At 44.2% G+C, this 17725-nt stretch overlaps 1 protein-coding gene across 2 annotated transcripts in view; it reads right to left on the minus strand.

Moving 5' to 3' along the window:
- Positions 1-17725, minus strand: part of LOC144726318 (prolow-density lipoprotein receptor-related protein 1-like) — a 267656-nt gene that overhangs the window by 158835 nt on the left and 91096 nt on the right. For both annotated transcript variants that reach the window (XM_078605048.1, XM_078604959.1), the window contains exons 3-5: positions 13337-13468; positions 1352-1471; positions 594-722 (exon numbers count right to left, since the gene is read on the minus strand). In XM_078605048.1, coding sequence (XP_078461174.1) covers positions 594-722; positions 1352-1471; positions 13337-13468 — 381 coding nt within the window. The remainder of the gene's footprint in view (positions 1-593; positions 723-1351; positions 1472-13336; positions 13469-17725) is intronic.

Consider the following 17725-nt stretch of genomic DNA (forward strand, 5'->3'; position numbering starts at 1 on the left):
CAAAATAATAGGAGGAATATATTCAAGATATCTTTTTATCCCCAAAAACACACTTTAATGGCAGCAGCAGTGCACTCTCAACAAAATGATCTTAAACTAAACTATAAACTTAACATTTTATTTTTATTTTACCAAGTAAAGCCCACAGAGCTATATAGCTCTTTTTCAGAAGCGACCTGGTATCAGCCAGATACTCAAATATAGAAGATAGAACACCTCTTCAAGGTGTTCTATCACCTGCAGCCGAAAGGACCTGCATGCTCGAGGATCAAGGCGGACATTGGGTTGCGATCATCTCTGTTGGCATTTGTAGACCAGTGGCAGAAATTGCACATTGTTATGGCAGGAACCAGTCTTTGCGTTCACTCGAGACAAATTAATTATTTTATTGAACAAGTAGGTATGATGGAGTGAACCGCTAACTGGAATCCACGCCCGCGACTTTCCAATTGAGATTCTTGACGTCTCCGACACGGCGCTAGCGACGAGATCGCTCAGGAGGAAGGTGTCCGTAATTGGTTATGATAATTAAATGTCTCCGCGTGCGGCGATGTGTGGAGTGAAGTCTATCGCCAAGGCGGGCGCTGTTTCACCGTATTTGACCTTGCAGGACCTGCCGTCGGACTGCAGGGCGTAGCCCTCCACGCAACCGCACGTAAATGATCCCGCCGTGTTGCGGCAGATCTGGCCGCACGTCCCGTACAGGCCGCACTCATCGAAGTCTGTCGGGGCACAGAGGAGGGCGGGTGAAATGTGCCGTCGCGGAGAAAAGTTGCGAGTTTTGAAAACTTGCCAAAAGAGATCATGTCGAAGACGCATGCAAATTGAGCCATCAAGACAAATCATTCGGGCTTTGAATCTCAACTTTCTTGAAATGCCATTTTTTTAATGATGGTAACAAAAGAAATAATATAAGAAGCAGTGAGGTATAAAATATACAGAACAAGCTACGACGACTCAAAAAAAGGACCTCGAGAGACGCTCGCAGGGTTGAGGAAGAATTATTCGTCGGAGAAAATGCACCCGACACACACACACACACGAGGCCGCTCGACAATCTGAATGTAAATAAGAAGCGACGATAGAGAGAGAGGCGTGCGAGACGTCGGCATTTGTCACATTAGGTAATGGCTCAGATGTGCAAGGCAGCAAAAAAAAAGCAAACTGCATTTGGGGAAATCCGAGGGGAGCAAGCGGGAGCAACATGTCGGCAGAGAATGTGTGCTTCTGAATGCAAATAGGAACCGCGTATGAAATAAGAAAACAGGTGCCTGGGCCACTGAGGGCATTTGTTAAAAAAAAGTGTGATGCTTCAAAAAGAGATGGCTGAGGTGTCTCGTGTAAAGGTTACCTTTGCAGCCCTTTTTATCAGGCATCACTTGCTGGCCGTTCTCACAGTAGCACACCGGGCCTTCTCTCGTTACAGCGCACCTGTGCTGGCATCCCATATCCGTGCACTTCCCCGATAATGCTGTTTCAGACGCAGGGAAAGGGTGGCGGCAAGGGAGTAAAGGCTCAATGTGATCGCATTGTTATTCTCGTTATATCTCTGCCCCGTACAGACAGAAACACGTCTACGCAGGCGAAGGGACGCCAAAAAATAATTTTTCGATCACCTTTACGGCGACGACACAAACATCCCACGAAAAACATTGGCAATGATACAGAAATGAAGCAATTCCGCCAAGCTAAATTTGCGGAATCTGCTGCCCACTTAGTGGCTAAAAGGCCTACGCGTGTTTCCCTTTAGCGCGTTGCAATTTGCGAGTCATTGCCGTCCTCTGGTTTCGCTCCAAATGCCTCTGGTGCTTTTTGGCGGATCAGGCGTTGCCCTCTGGGGAGTCTTACCCCAGGCGTCCTCATCCCCCGGCATTTCATTCGACCACGCACAGAAAAGTCAATGGCACACTCCCAATTCAAATACGGGTTTAAATCCCGAGGTTGAAAAACAAACACACTAAAAACGGACAATGGCACCGTTTCTTAATGCCGATACAAACGGAATGATGACCGAGCTAAGAATTCGGTGTTATTTATAGCGCATAATATCACGCAAATAAAAGCTTGGAGAAATAATCACACGATAAAAATGGCTTTCATATAATTCCCTCATTGATATGTCAAATACGAATTATATGTTGGGAGATCAATGGTATTAGACTTTAATAGGAGCATATAAACCTTTTATATAGACATCTCACCAAGAAATAGCTTTCATGTGAAGGTTATTTCTCAACACTGCATTCTATTAACAATTGGAAAGTTGACGAGCACAACGCAGCTGTCCCGAGAGGTTCACGTGGTTTTGTTATTTTGACAAAGCCAGCCAAGTGCACGCTTGCTCACACGTGCACTTTGCACGAGGTCACTCCCGTGCCCTTTGTGACCCGGGTCACTCTTGCAAATGAGACTGTCCAGGTCTCACGTTCTCTCACACCTGTTAACGCAAAACATAAACTTGAGTATATATACAAATACTGTTTCTTGGAATTTCTCTCACTTGATACAGCTATCGTGCTGTGACGGTTCCACCTGAAGACGGAAGCTTGTGTTGCCTCCGAAACGTCGTGATTTTTATTTTTTATTTTATTTTTATTTTACTTTTATTAATTTAATTTTTTTTACCTACGTGACTTTACGGAAAAAACCTAAGAATATAAACTTGACACTTCATACGGGCAGCATGAAAGGCGAGACACCTGGGCTTGTGATGCTAAACGTGTCCTGGTTCCACTTTGCCAGCGACCATGACGATGATGTCATTTTGGATCCCTGCAGCAAATCAAATTGGCAGTGACTCTGTTCAGCATCCCCTGCCGACCGCAGGTGACCATCATCAATTTGTTGATGAAATTACCAAGCCGCCCCGAGGAGACCAGGTTAGACCCTGTTGAACAGATGCACTTGACGCAAACCTTCACTGATGGACTCAACCGACGTGGACCTCTCTCCGTTTGTGTTGCATTGCGATAGGTTCGTGGTACCTTTGAAGCCACTCGAGGTACTACCATAGACGACTGTGCAATGTTTAAAAAAAACACAGCGTATCATTTGATTTTAAATTGTGACTCCAGAGATGCGACAATCCGATTGGATTTAGCTGAGTGGGGTCGTGGACCCATTCCACTCCTACCATTCACCATATTTGTTCACCAAATACAATCGGTTTGGGAATACAAGCAGACGTAGGTAAACCATAGGACCCTAGGTACACGAAGAAGTAACCACGATTGCTCGTACACATCACGTGACCCTGAAGAAATGACGAGTTTAACACGCAGGAGGCTTTCGCGACCAATATTATCCGTAAGAGGTTTTTTGGGTTCGATTGCGTAAATATACATTTGTCGTTAAACCGGCCACCACCCGACACAGCCAATTAGTAAGGTTTGTCACGTAAACAGAACATGCCAATTCCTTACCAGTACAGCACACCACGTGGGTTGGAGAGTAAACCCACAACATTTACAATTCGAGGACGACGTTTCACCAGTAATTACAACCAGCATCATCAGGCGACACAACTATGGCTACTGTGGGTTTACTCTCCAACACACCGGTGTGCTGTACTCGTAACGAATTGACACGTTTTGTTTACCTCACTAATTGGCTGTTGGGTGGTGGTGGCTTTAACGACACATTTATGTTTATGCGATCTAACCCAAACACTTTTATTATGGATATAATTAATACTTCAGAATATACCACTGCCCCCATCTATGTAATTATTTAAGCATTATTGAGACCCTGGGTGGGAGTGTTATTTAATTTGGCAGTCACATAAAGACATATTGCAAGCCCTTTAGCTCTTGTGGGTGATGTCATACTATTATAGTCTGTGAATCACATACTTGCAATGAGTACTAAAATTATATATTCAGATTTTTGGCTCTTTCGGTAGTCACATAGAAGGGAAATAATAAAATAATAAAATGTAAACAATAAAATCATCACCTGATGATGATTGCCTGTGTTGCAATCGAAACGTCGTGAGAATTTTATTGTTTTATTTTTATTCTTATATTATTTCCCTTCTACGTGACTTTACCGAAAGAACCAAGAATATGAATCCCTGTAGTCACGAAAGCTTTAAATTGATGTATACATGTTTTTTTAAAATCGTTTTTGAAGCGCACCAATTGCACATATCATTACCTGGAAGGTGAATTAACGTGTTCTTGCAATTGGCACGATTACATGTATTTGACCTCCACCAACAGGCAAAGCAGCTGCCAAAAGCGACTTTACTGGAGAGCTCCGCTATAGGCCGATGGCTCCAGAAATGTATTTCAATGCCTCTGCAATGACCTCCCAAAGAGACAAGCCCACAATTGTGAACTCTGCAGACTGAGCGAAAGGCCACACCACGGCAGGTAGCGTGTGGCCACTTTGCAGCCGCCAGGGTCATGGGGGGGGCTGTTCTGCACCCCCGCGACTGAACCCGATTCGTATGTGTGGACACCGCTGCTGAGACAGCAAGCAAACGAGACAACAAGAGATGTCTCCTTGCCTATCTTCCCCTCTTATCACCTGCCCAAACTTGAATGAGAATATTTTAAGAATCTATGCTGCTCACATTTTCCCTCTGGGGTCTATGAATTGAGTACAACTTTGTGGGCAAGTCAACACTGGTTGTCCTATGAAAATGTGACGGTCCCAGTGCTGGCTGAAGACAACAACATACATTTGTACTGCCCCAATGCTCCTTTGAGCACGGAGACACTTACTGGACCATGAAGAAAAGGCGATATATTTGTAGTTATATCAATATCAGGCAAAGCATGAATACGAGTGTGCATTATCTTATTCTCTGGATTATAAGATGCCTCGGAAAGTAAAAAAAAACACAAACTTGTGCCCGATCTAAATAAAATTACACAAACCTAGTCACACAAATACCAGATTATAATATGCACTGCCACCTCTTTCTTTAAAATACAGAGGCAAAACAAAATGTGAGCCTTATAATCCAAAGGATATGGTAAATGTAGCTGACACGTAGAATACGATTGTGTGTGCACTCAATTCCGCATTGAAAAAAAGTCAGTTAATATTTTGGGGCACTCTACGCTGTGACATATGACGAGATGTACGATAAAGGAAAACAGTCGTACGATTTATGCAACGCTTAAGTGACATCAGTGCCTTTATCCAAAGTATTGATTTCAGTCACTGCAAGACTCAAATACGTGCCACAACAGAAACATCTCCCAGAAAAGAAATGTCTTTTTTCACTTAATCGTTTACATTTTTACAAATTTCAATGACTTGAAACCGTGAGAGTCCGAAAGGCTGCAATTATTTACAACTGACAAAATAATTGTAATCCAGTAGAGTGGAACATTAGATTATGAAATGTCCAACTGGTATGAATGTGCCCGAACGCAATACTATTTTGTGAAACCAGAGGAAGCGCCCTGTTTATTTAGTGGAATGTGTTTATACGCCAGAGACATCTTACCATCCGTACGCATGCATTTTGTTTCTCGCAACATGGATCCCTCTTGCCTTAGGGCCAACACCCAGAGCTTCATTCTACCACTCAACTCCTGCCTGTTCCTCCCAAACTTTGTCCTTCCGTGATTTGTCCAATTTTCTCTCCGATGTATTCATGCTATAGATCCCTTTCTGTCGCTCCAACAAGCCTGAGCATTATTGGGGCACTGGTGCTTGCGCGAATATACATGTTACTGGACATCTGCGAAAACTACTGGACATCTGTAAACAAGAGCTTCACAGCTCATCGGATTCTTCCAGTCTAAACAAAAGATTCTGATTCTGATATATGTTCATACAATTGCTACTCTGTTCTGCTATGCAAACAAGAGCCAAGGCTCCCCGACTTTAGCTCGGAGACACATAGCACCATGGCACGGTGCTCAACTCCCGATTGGAAAGTTGAGTTTAAATCCTAGCTGAGGTCGAATGAGCCTTTCACCTCCCGTTGATCAATACAACAAGTACAATTCAGGAGTGGCTGATCCATGGGGAGACTGCTCTTCGCCCTATTAATATATCATTTCTCACAAATTGCTCCGGGCTTCCGACAGAAACGAGTGCCTTCCATTGCTCATTCGAATAGGGCAACAAAAGGCACTTTCTTTTTACATATGAGAAAATCGTATTGGATCATTTGGAGCATACTACTGTTTAAAATGACACTGTCCTCTCCTCCAGCATGTGGACCTGTAGCACCTGGGCTACACGAGTCATATACCTCCGTCATTAATAGCACAGCCCTGAAATTGCGAATTTCACAGCGTAAAATGAGTATTCCTGTAACGGCGCATGATTGCGTCGATGCGCTATTCGCGTGAGATCAATGTAACACCCCCCGGCCAGCCAGGGAGCTCTAGAGGGCCTCTCGGAGGCTATCTGTCCTACTTTTCCACACTGCAGCTATCTTGGATGAGGTGGGAGTAATCACGCTTTACCCCACCGCACACGACCTGCCGATCAAATGACCGGTGCACCAATTTCTACCGCTGAGTGGATGGACGTTGGAGAGGGCGGGCGTTGGGGGGGGGCGGTGGATTTTGAAGATCGGTGTCCACTGGCCACGCCAGGAGGTCAAACCGGTGACCTCTGGACTGCAAGTGTGGTGCACTGGCGGTTACGTGACAGCATCGGCATTAATACTGCAGTGAAATATGCATCGGACAACTCTTTCAATCTCCAGAAATGTAAGGGTTGTTTGCTCTTGTAGTGGGAGTGCCTCATTCCTCTCCAGGGACAGCTGAATGTTGCCCAAGCGATGCAAAAGCAGCAGGACTGTTCTTTCAAATACTTTGGAATTCTTTTACATTTATAGTTGAAGCAACAACGAAAACATGTTTTTCACTTCTGGTTCGCAGCACTGCTTTACTTTGTAAAACTTCTCTCTCTTTCTTATAGTTGTATATATATATGTGTTTTAATTTTTATCCTCCACATTTTACCTAATGCTTTCAAACAAATGAAAAGCACCGTGTAAAGAGAATGCAGAATTATTTTTTATTTATAATGGCAAATCCATTAGGGCAATACTTGTGAAATATTTAATCAATACCATGCATTCAAGCAAAATCAGCACAGGATGTTCATTGGCGAATCTTCCTTACATTTTTTTAAAATACATTTTTCGTCACTTTTGTGTATTATGCGTACAGGTGGTGGATGTTCTTAAGGGAAACGGATGCCTGCTTCACATCCAATTGATTTTGCTCCAATGCCCCTGGTAACCTGAGAGGGGCCAAGGGACGTGGACCCAGATAGAACAGTTGGTTGAGCCTGAGGAGATAGCGACGCACAGATAGGGCGACCCCTCGCCAAACACGGGGTTAGATTCCTGGAAAATGACCCGTGGTACGTCGGACTTGCCTTCCCGGGCCTGTTCCAGGAACCTAACCCTGTTGTACGGTTGGCCAGGGATCGCTGGATGTGCGCAAATACTCAACACAGAGGAGCGAGAGGAATGTCGGCCTGCGGTTTTGTTGCAGAGAGTTCAGAATAATTATTGGAAAACCACTGCAATTTAATTAAGGAAATTAAAATCGGGCGACTACCTGGCACCAAATGTTATTTCACCTCAGAGTTCTGCCAGCGCAGATATAAATCTGTGATCTGAAACTAATTAAAAAGGAAATGATCGTTTTCTTGCACCATTTCAATTCCCACTTTAAAATCAAGAACACTGAAAAGGCTTTATAATCTCCCTTGGATTTAAATAATAATTACATTATTTAAATACTCATCTTTCATGTAAACAATGTCATTTGTATTGTATAATTGAGGGGGTAATTAGGTTTCATCAGCACCAGCAGCAGCATCAGCAGCCATGATCTACCCACTGCTGGCAGGCGGATTCTTCAAGTCGTCGACGACACTTCCGCACTAAAGCCGCATCTCATCTGGCTTCTGTACATGCGCGGATCTCATCGCTCCATCTCCAGGTGGGTCGTCCTCGCGGGCGTGTTACCCACTTTGGCTGCCAATCCGTCGTTCGGACCGCCGGTCGTCACCTCTTCACACGAGGAGTCCTGCTCGAACCCGACCGACGTCTCCTTCACATTCAACGCGACGCCTCCAATTTGCCGTTCGTTATCTCATCCGCGTCTTTCCGATTTCTGTTTCTCACTGGAATTCCAAGCATGGCGTTCCTTGTGAACGAGTCGTTTTTATAGGAATCCGATTCCTCAATGGCATAAAAAAAGCATTTCCGCAATACTACTCACTCGTAGGTGGTTGCTTAGCCTCCAAATTGTAACAAAAATCATAAAATCTCCGTGAATAATTCATCCATTCAGTTGTGTCTCCCTATTTTTTTGGACGGAAAAATTATGAAGGCACCATTCGACGATTGAGATTTTATTAAATGGGCTCACTAATTAGTTCCAACAGCTAGACTCTTTGATGATGTTCATATTTATTCCATGCGTCCAGGAACTTGCATTTTCTTCATATCGCAAAGGAACGTTTACTTCTTCAAATTTGACATTTGGTACTTCTATAGTATATCAATCTGCGACACACTAAGAGTTGGAGGCACATCCTTTATTCTGTTCCATATCGTCACAGGGGATTCTGGCTCTCATCAGAAGGTTCCAGACTCTGCCCACGTGTCTCACTGGCAGACTGGGCTGCCGTACCCATAATCCTCCTCTCCGAGCATCCCATGCTACGTACTCTAGTGACTCATTCTATGTCACGACACTTCCTCTGCACAATGGGTGGACTCCGATGAACATGATTTGCATTTGCTTTACAGAGATCTGCCTACACTTCCTCAACTCATTCCAGAAGTCTTTCTCCCCAAGGGACACAGTTTTATCATTTCCACTTTTTAAAAATATAATTGTATCGTTTACCTTCCTTGCATACTCTAAACCATCCCAAAATCTCAGGCTTAAAAGGCATATTATGTGGTCTCGGTGAACTCTTGCCTGGGTCAAATGAAGCAATTGTCTATTACGACAATAATTGGGAACATGTTCGTTTTACACATGAGCTGTGCATGTTGTGAAAGGCCATAGGTGCTGAGTTTGCCTGAAAGATATGTACAACCACGTCCCACCTTATGCAGCGAGCGATAATGAAATGTGTCAAAGCCACCTATCCACCTCCCTCATCGTGCCCACACTTAAAAATCCAATTTCCGAATAAAACAAAGCCCCCAGGTGAACAGGATTTTGGGCTTCATGAAAAACCTTGCCTGAGATTTTAAGAGACACCGACCACAATCCTGTCGGCGCGTTGGGCGGCAAAAACAATTCGCGGGCAGGCGAGTCGTGACAGCTTATTACACAACATGCCGGGCACCGCTCTCCACTGAGAATGTCATCCTCCTCTCGAGCAATGTGACTCACGGCCAGCAAGCCGCTGGCGCCATGTCTCATTTGAAGCCGACTTTGAGTGCCAGTTGAACACAAATTCCAGCAGACACTTTAATGTTCCTGTCAGGGCAGGACCCCATCAGCTGCTTGGACACCGTTACCGCAAAGACAGCTTTTGCGCGGGTGCCGTGCCGCACGTCTCTGATGTCAAGCAGATAAATGTTGCGTCTTTAAAAAGAAACCACGAATCAAAGTTAGGAATGTATCATTGCAAGCTTCTGTTTGTGTCCCTCTGTAGTAACACGATGATCAGGCAGGTGGAGGAAGGAGCGCGCGAGTGTTGCCTCCAAGCACTGTGAGCGTGGCACTCGGCTCTCAGACACTCCGGCATCATCATGGTCCGCTAGACGAGCACGCGCTGGCGAAGCCAGTGGGGGGTGGGGGGGTGTGGGATGGGGTGGCACGTGCCCCTCCAATGATCCGATCGAAATCTCTAATTTCGATCGGATCATTGGGGTTTATTAGTAATAAATCGGCATTTTGCGACCCCCACTGCCACTGTGTAGCATATCATTACGTAACAGGGACTCTATGAGATGATAGGACAATAGTCTGAGTCCATAATTGGCAATTTGTAACGGCAAAGCAGTTATAAGTGACTCAGAATTGTGCGCGGTTTCGTATACAGTCCACGACTTCCCTGAAGGCAAACACCTTCAGCGAGTGCGATGCCGATCACACCACGCGGTTCGAATTCGACCCTTGATCGATGGCTGCGCCATCGCCGCACACGCGTCGAATAAAAAGCAAGGGACAAGTTCTTACTTACTAATAATTCCTTACTTACTAACAACTCCTCTATCATTTCTCATTGCTGAAGGGGTTGTCCCCCCCTACCTGAAAATCCTGGCTCCGCTATTGCGAGCACGCGCTACCACAGAGCAGCAGGCAGTGATGTAGCGATGTAACATGTCATGCAATGGAGATCCTTCCTCGATAGTAATACTTGCAACACCCAGGATGGTACAGTTCCCATGAATTCACAAACATCCCAGTGCCGCTATCACAATAATATTTAACATCTCTGATGACTTCAAAAACCTCTGTTGCGAATCCCGCTTTCCTAAGATGTTGGCAATAAAAATGCATGTGTACATGAATTATATATTGGGCCAAATTTTTTTCCCAGACAGTCCCTGTCACACGCGCAGACATCATTGCCAAAACCCTAAATTTGTATTGATTTCTTTGCAGAGAGGAAGAAAAATAAAAGTATTATCCACGATCTTGTCGGCGACCTAAATTCTGATAATTCATATCACCAATACCACCTTGACGTCTTTGATGTTTGATTGCCTCGTGGCCAGTACATCAGCGTAAAAAGAAATACCAATACAGTATGTGGTGTGGGGCATATGCTGTATGTTCATTATGATTATTACGTTCAATACGGTTATAAATCAACTCAAATTCATAACGTTCATATGTGACGATTTGTCAATTTATTGACTTTGAGTGTTTATTTTATGAGAAATGTGATTCAAATCTGGGGCATGATGTCCAATTTGCAGTGACTGGTGATGCCATGTGGCCAGAATCACTTTATTTTTCAGCAACAATAAAAACACTGGCAACCCACCTGGGCTTTGAACTCACAACCTTCAAATTGTGAGTCAACTTTGACAATGCTATCTGCTGGTTGTAACCACGTAAACAAACTATGGTAAGTATCTAACGTGATAATATGTTTTGTGTGTTCAAATCCTGGTTGGTTAACTAAGCCCATCCAACCTTCCACGGCTAATTAAATGAGCACTGCTTTGTGGGAAAAGCCAACAGCGGTTGTCCTATTCGTACTCACCCCCACCATTGGACTGTGGCATTTTCCCCAGCGGCTCATGGATTCGAAAAAGGAGCCAAGCACTGCCTCAATGCGTATTTGAGCTGGCAATCTATTTGCCAATTTTTCGAATAAGATTCGAATAAAATTACGTGCTTCTTGCACAGCAGTGCTTGCATTACGATGCGTTTTCTTTAAATGTACACGAAAAAATGTGGACGGAAGCAAAAATCCAACAACCTCAAAGTACGATTGCAGTTCACGGCCCAATATCAGTGGCAAGTGCTCCCTAAACTGGTCCAGGGAGCCCTCATTCAACAACAACTCACACTCACCAACTTTGGCAAAGCAATGCCCGAAATCCCGCAGCGGTGGATTGATCTACTAATGTAAATCATCATGATGTGATGTCGAGGTGTTCACGTGACAGTGGATGTGACAGCGGGTTCTAACATCTGCATGCGAGTCTTTGTGTGAACGCCTTTGCCTGGGTGTGGAATCGCAATATTGGCAGAGATGAAAGAAGATAAAGGTAAAAAAAATAATTCAACAGCTCAACTAAACATTTTTTTACATGTGTAATAAAAGACTCGATCCTGGGTCTGTCTCCGTTGTCCTTTATTCGGGTTCTTACACTTTTCCCGCACGGCCCTCGCTCAGAGCTCTCCCCTTGGCAGCTCCATAGCTGCCCTCGCTCCCGTAGCCTCCACACCTCTGCAGCTCCGCTGCAGATCTCCTGTGCAGCCCTCCGGCTGCTCTCACAGCAGCTCCACCGCTGCTCCCCGTTCCTCCGTGCTCGGTCAACGCTGGCTGGCGGTGCCGAGTCTTACCGTGTGTGGCGATCTCGCCACTCTCGACCTCCGCCCTGCGTGGCCTCACTGTAACTCTATCTCCCACACTCTCTCTTCCACCCCGCTGGCTGGCGCCGTCATGACCCCTCAGCCACCAGGCTGAGGCACGGCGACCACCCAACGTAGTCTCCACTCTTCACTCCCCCGACTGACCCAGATGTCTTCCTGTCTCCCCGCTATACCATCTCCCCCCACGTGACCCTGACTCCTTCCCTCTCGGATCGTCACATCCGGCCCGCCCATTTACGCCCGCATTACACATGTAACAGTAGAACATCAATCAACCGCTAATGCTCGACATTATGAATTGTTAAAACCAAAAAACCACAGGCACATGTAGAGCGTTACCTACCTCCGTTCTGGGGCAGCTTAGCGCTTCAAATGCACACCGACTTTCATGCAACTAATGCGCACGCATTTAACGAAGGCCACTAACAACAACAAAAAAACGAACGCTGCCGCTAAGTGTTGCATTTGCAAGATTGTAAAAGCGTTTAAATGACCGCTCATTATTACGAGAATACGCTGCAAGCTCGTTGTACACGTTAACACGGGGCCTTTGGTCTGTTTATTTATGTACGACTGATATGGCAATATGTGCAATGTGCAATGTCAATTAACTTGCTAGCGGTTCCGTATTATTAACGAGTCTAAAGAAGTGTGAAGTGCACTTATAAAGGAACACGCTATGTCTTGTGAATGTATGTAATTGGGGAAAACTGAAAAAAAAATGTGTTTATTGAAATACACATTATAAACGATGAAAAACAAAACTGTCCAATTTAACACAGCCAATGCCTTTTGCCAAACTGTTTCCCACAGGTTCTGCCCTTACCAACTGAAGTCCGTGTGCTTTCATGGGCTCAATAATTCTCATGACCTCAAATACAGCTCCTAACTTGCAGCGGTGTGCCTCCCATTACCTTTGAGAGTTTTTTTTTTTTACAAATTCATATTTCGTGCAGTGTTTATACTTGGAAGTAGGCTAAATAGGAGAAGGTGGCTGGAAGTGACTTTCAAGTGATTGACACCTACTTAAATCCAGTAGGTTGGAAAATACATTTCAATTGTAAATTGTGTCAAACACACAACACGTTCAATGTGGCAGTACTTATACTGCCCTGGGGTCTTTTCTAAAATAATTCTCACTTGTGAGCAATTGCATTGCAATCTTCCTTCCATTTAATTGCTTCAGCCAAGTTCTACACAAGCACATCTTGTTAATACTTCACATGCATACAAAGAATAAAAAGCCACACACAAAGGTTTGAGTTCCTCTTGTGCTCACAAAACCCCGCACAGGCCGGCGGTGTTAGTGGCAGTGGCGACATTACCTTCACAGTGTGAGCCCTCGTCATAGCCATCACTGCAGTCGTTGATGCCATTGCAGAACTTGCTGTGTGGGATGCACCGGTCTATGCCCAGGCATTGGTGCTTCCCCAAAGGGCACACGATTGTCGCCTGGCCTGCAGGGAGGAGTCGCACAAGGAAATTAAACCAATGCTGGGACTAGAGGGCAGGGTACTTTGCAAGAGACTTCGGTTCAGAGGGAAGGTCACGGTCGAGTTTGTTCATCGTACATCAAAAGACAATTTCTGAAAGATGTTTTACATTTTTTTTGTCACGTGAGTGACAACTGAGAAAATAACCAAATAGTGAACACATTTTTCATTCCAAATATTTCGTGGTCAATTTAGCACAGATATTTTCCCGTTGCACAGCATCGTTCCTTTTTTGTTGTTCAGGGAGTGTTTGTCATTAAAGCATAGCCACGGTTGACAAAGTGCACATTAATGGAGAAACAGTTTTTAAGTAAAAAAAAAACCTTACGGAGGCATTTTCATGGGCCATGTCTTTCCATAATTTATGTATGTATACAGTGTTAACATTTATTACAGTTTAGGAACTTTCATCGTGTAAACGAAGCAATTATAAAATATTCCAAAAATAATTGGGAACGTTAACATTCTAAATGTCAGTTTATAATTCTACAATTACTTGGATTTTCATAATATAAATTGACGCCCATTGTGCATTTAGTTCGCAGCTGATTTAAAAGGTCTTCATTAATAATGCATGAGAGCTGCGGTATGACTCGGCATATTGAAACACATACATCACCACTACAATATCAAGCTCACGTGGGGCTGACCAAGAGTGAGCAGCACAACCGACAGATATGCCACGCTCGACTATGTCACCTTTACCGATACCAGGAAATACCCGAAGTCCTTCGTTGGCAAGGGTAGGCCATTGATCATTAGACACAGGTCTGGAGTGTGTGGCCAGTGCAGGAGCGTACAATCATTTCTGCGATTACTTGGCACCAATCCCCAGTGAATCAACTTTGACAATTTGGAACATGATGGCTTCCTTCAAAGCAACCGGCTCCTTTACTCAGTGGATTGGCCATTCCCCTGTCCCACACGGCAGCATCTTTTGCATGACATGAGCAGTGCCAGCCTCATTTCAAGATTGCTCTTGTGCAGTCCATGGCGAAAGTAATGTTATACATAGCATATCTGTAAAAGAGAATATTCCACCCCTTTGCCCAGTAAATGTCAGTGCAGCAATGTTACTTTGAAGCTTGATTGACACTATCCACTGGGCAACGTAATGGAATTCAGGTTGTCTGGGTTTTAAGTGCTTTAAAAAATTCAATGAGCTTAAAGCAGCTCTTTCTATGATTTTTTGCTGGCTTATTTACAATGCACGCCACGTCTTCTGGCCATATCTGCCACAGCTACTGAGGAACAAGGCAGGTGAAGTGACCGCTGAGCACTGCGCTTGTCATTTCAAGTCCACTGTGACCTTCCCAAAAACCTGAAATGCCAGCCGATGGGGAACGAAGATCAAATTTTCTAACGCATGTGTTGAGTGCGTATAGGTTTGCGGTGTCTGGCAGGAAGAAAAAAAACAATGCCAGGGCACGGTGGAGTCAAAGACATTGGTTTGCGATGGCCTCATGATCTTAAGTTGCCACCCAGCTGCGAATTTACTGCTGTTAAAAAACCCGCGTTGCTGCTGCCACGCGTCAAGTATAGAGTCACGTGGGAGACGTCGGCTATCGTTTCAGTGGAGGCCTCGTCAGAAATGCCGTTGCTTATTTTTCCTACACGAAATAATAAATAACTTATCTACCCAAAAGAAAGCGACGCCGTGGGTGTGCGTTCTTGTTCAGGAGGGGTCCTGCACTGGCTTGTCTGATAAACATTCATGACCAATTTATCTGATTTTAGCTGTGGGGGTAAAAAAAAGAAGAGCGAACGCTGAGGAAGCCCATGAAGAAAGGCAACCGGGTAAGGAAACGAACCCAGGCACAGTTTGCTGTAAGGTACAAGTGTTAACACTCAGCCAGAGTGCTCGGCAGCAGTTTTCTTTTAATCAGAATCATTATATTTATTTAGACTGGAAGAAACTGATGAGCTATAAAGAAATTTCTCACAGATGTCCGGTCGGGCCAGGTCCGAAAGTTACAACAACAAACAATAAAAATGTTACTTTGAAGCGGATAGGAGTGCAAAGCATCGGGGAGCTAAGCAAGTCATTAAATATAAATTAAAATAAATAAAGTATACAAGTACATATTTGCACAAGGACATTCATTATTTGCCTCATAAGACACTCGTCAAAGGAACGTTGCCCTATATTTTAGGATAAAAATGTTTTACACATGTGTCTATATATATTCAATATAATGACGTAGTCAAATAATTGTGTTGTGAACCCTACAGGACAGGGTGTGTGGGTGCCGGCCAACGGATGAGGTTACTCGAGGCCATGGCCCGGGAGGACACGTGACCAGTTAAGTCTACAAAGGGGCCCCAAGTGGGGGCTAGGGGTGGTCACGTGGTTGGGACCCAGATCCTTCCCGAGGGTTCTGAAAGGTGGTCGTGGCCAAGGGCGGAGCCGGCCACGCCGCAGAGAAGATAAGCCGGGTCCCGAGAGGGACCGGCTTTGTTTTTCATCCTGGAAGAAACCATTCGTCTACGTTCTCCGTTCAACGAGTCTCGAACACGTGGACCCGGACCCAAGCTGTTGGTCTCGGTCCGTAGTAGCAGTCACGTGGTAACTAGTGTAGCTAGCCTGGTGGTCACCACCACAGGTTGTTATTCTGCTAAGGGGAAAGTTACCCCGTGTGTTGGAGTTAAATAAATGTGTTGCCTCCAAGTCTACGTCTGCGACTCAGTTAAACTCATTACAATTGCATTGATTTTCAGGTTGACTGCATTGAAAGTGCAAGACAGTTCGTATCTTTAATATTCCATTATCCAAATGCTTTGACCGCCCCTTGTGGATGAGTGGTTTTCAAAATGAGGGCTCAGCTGTCTCAGCGGGCAACGCCAGATCTGACCTCAGGGGAGCCATCGCAGGTGCTGGTCATATTTATATTTGATTAATCTGGGAAGCAAATAAATACGTGTTCCGTATTTACCGCTGGCAAACACATCGAAGGGGTGGCAGACAGTGCCTGCCAATGTGCCCCCTCGCAAATGTTGGCAATAAACTATAACGTGGCCTAACCAAACACAAAATAAGTTACAATCTTGATTTGAAGCTTTCGTGACTGCAGGAATCCATACTCTCTGGTTCTTTCGCTAAAGTCACGTAGGTAGAAAAATCAAATAAAATATATATTAGAAAAATAAATTATATATTATTTTTTCTTTTATTTTAGTTAATTTTTCTACCTACGTGACTTTACCGAAAGAATCAAAGAGTCAAATATGGTTATTTTCCTTGGCTACGAAAAAAACCCTTTTAAGTTGTTGTCACCATGGTGACAATTTACAAATATTAAGTGCAGTCTCCAACTCATACCCTATGAAGTGCAGTCGTCAACTCGTATCCACCTATCGCCCTGGCATCCGTATGTGTGTGCTATAAAGAATGGTCACTTCCCAAGACATTGCCTATTATACGATTTAACTTGCAGGCAATGTTAATGACGAACGTATTACATTTTTGTTTGTTAATTGTGCCTTCGCAAAACTGTTAACGCAGCAGCATCAGCAAATAATCAGTTTTACAACACCCTCTACATTAAAATGTGGCTTATTATTGAGATGCTAACAAGAACAGCAACGGAATGAGATTGAACATTTGTAAGGCAGAGAGGGCCTATCAAATACATTCAAGACAAAGTGAGCCTTCAGCGGAAAGAATAATGAACATTAATCATATCCATTCCTGGAAAGTCATTCACTGTTTCGTATATGTGCATATTTTTTTTGTATATTTGATTCACAGTAAAATGTGTGTGCATTACATTGTCAAAACAGGTTTTCGTGCTGCTTCAGTATATGATGTGCATACAAAACAGTTTAACTGATGAAAGAAAATCCCATTTAATCTATCACCGACACGGTTTCTGCGGCAATGTAATCCAGCAGCCATGTGCTTAAAAAACACAGTCCTGCTTTAAAATGCCCTTGGTCAACTCCATGTCAATCACAACTTGATACCAAGTTGTCGATTTTTCACGGTAACTTTACTTGCAACTGAATTTGACAAATATCCTGCTCTGTTTACATACAGTGCAATAATCAGCTTAAGTCCATTTTCAATTTTCCATCAAGTATTTTTTTAACGTCCATGGGGTATTGCCAATGGCTTCCGTAACACGGTTGCTGTCATCTCTATCTGCTTCGTTATTACACTTGATTTCATTGCTTTGGTAACTTCGGTGACCCGGGGTCACTCTTCTCATCCTGGTCACTTGA

The sequence above is a fragment of the Lampetra planeri genome, chromosome 1 (genome assembly GCF_965212315.1).
Source record: "Lampetra planeri chromosome 1, kcLamPlan1.2.h2, whole genome shotgun sequence".
Lineage (NCBI taxonomy): Eukaryota > Metazoa > Chordata > Hyperoartia > Petromyzontiformes > Petromyzontidae > Lampetra > Lampetra planeri.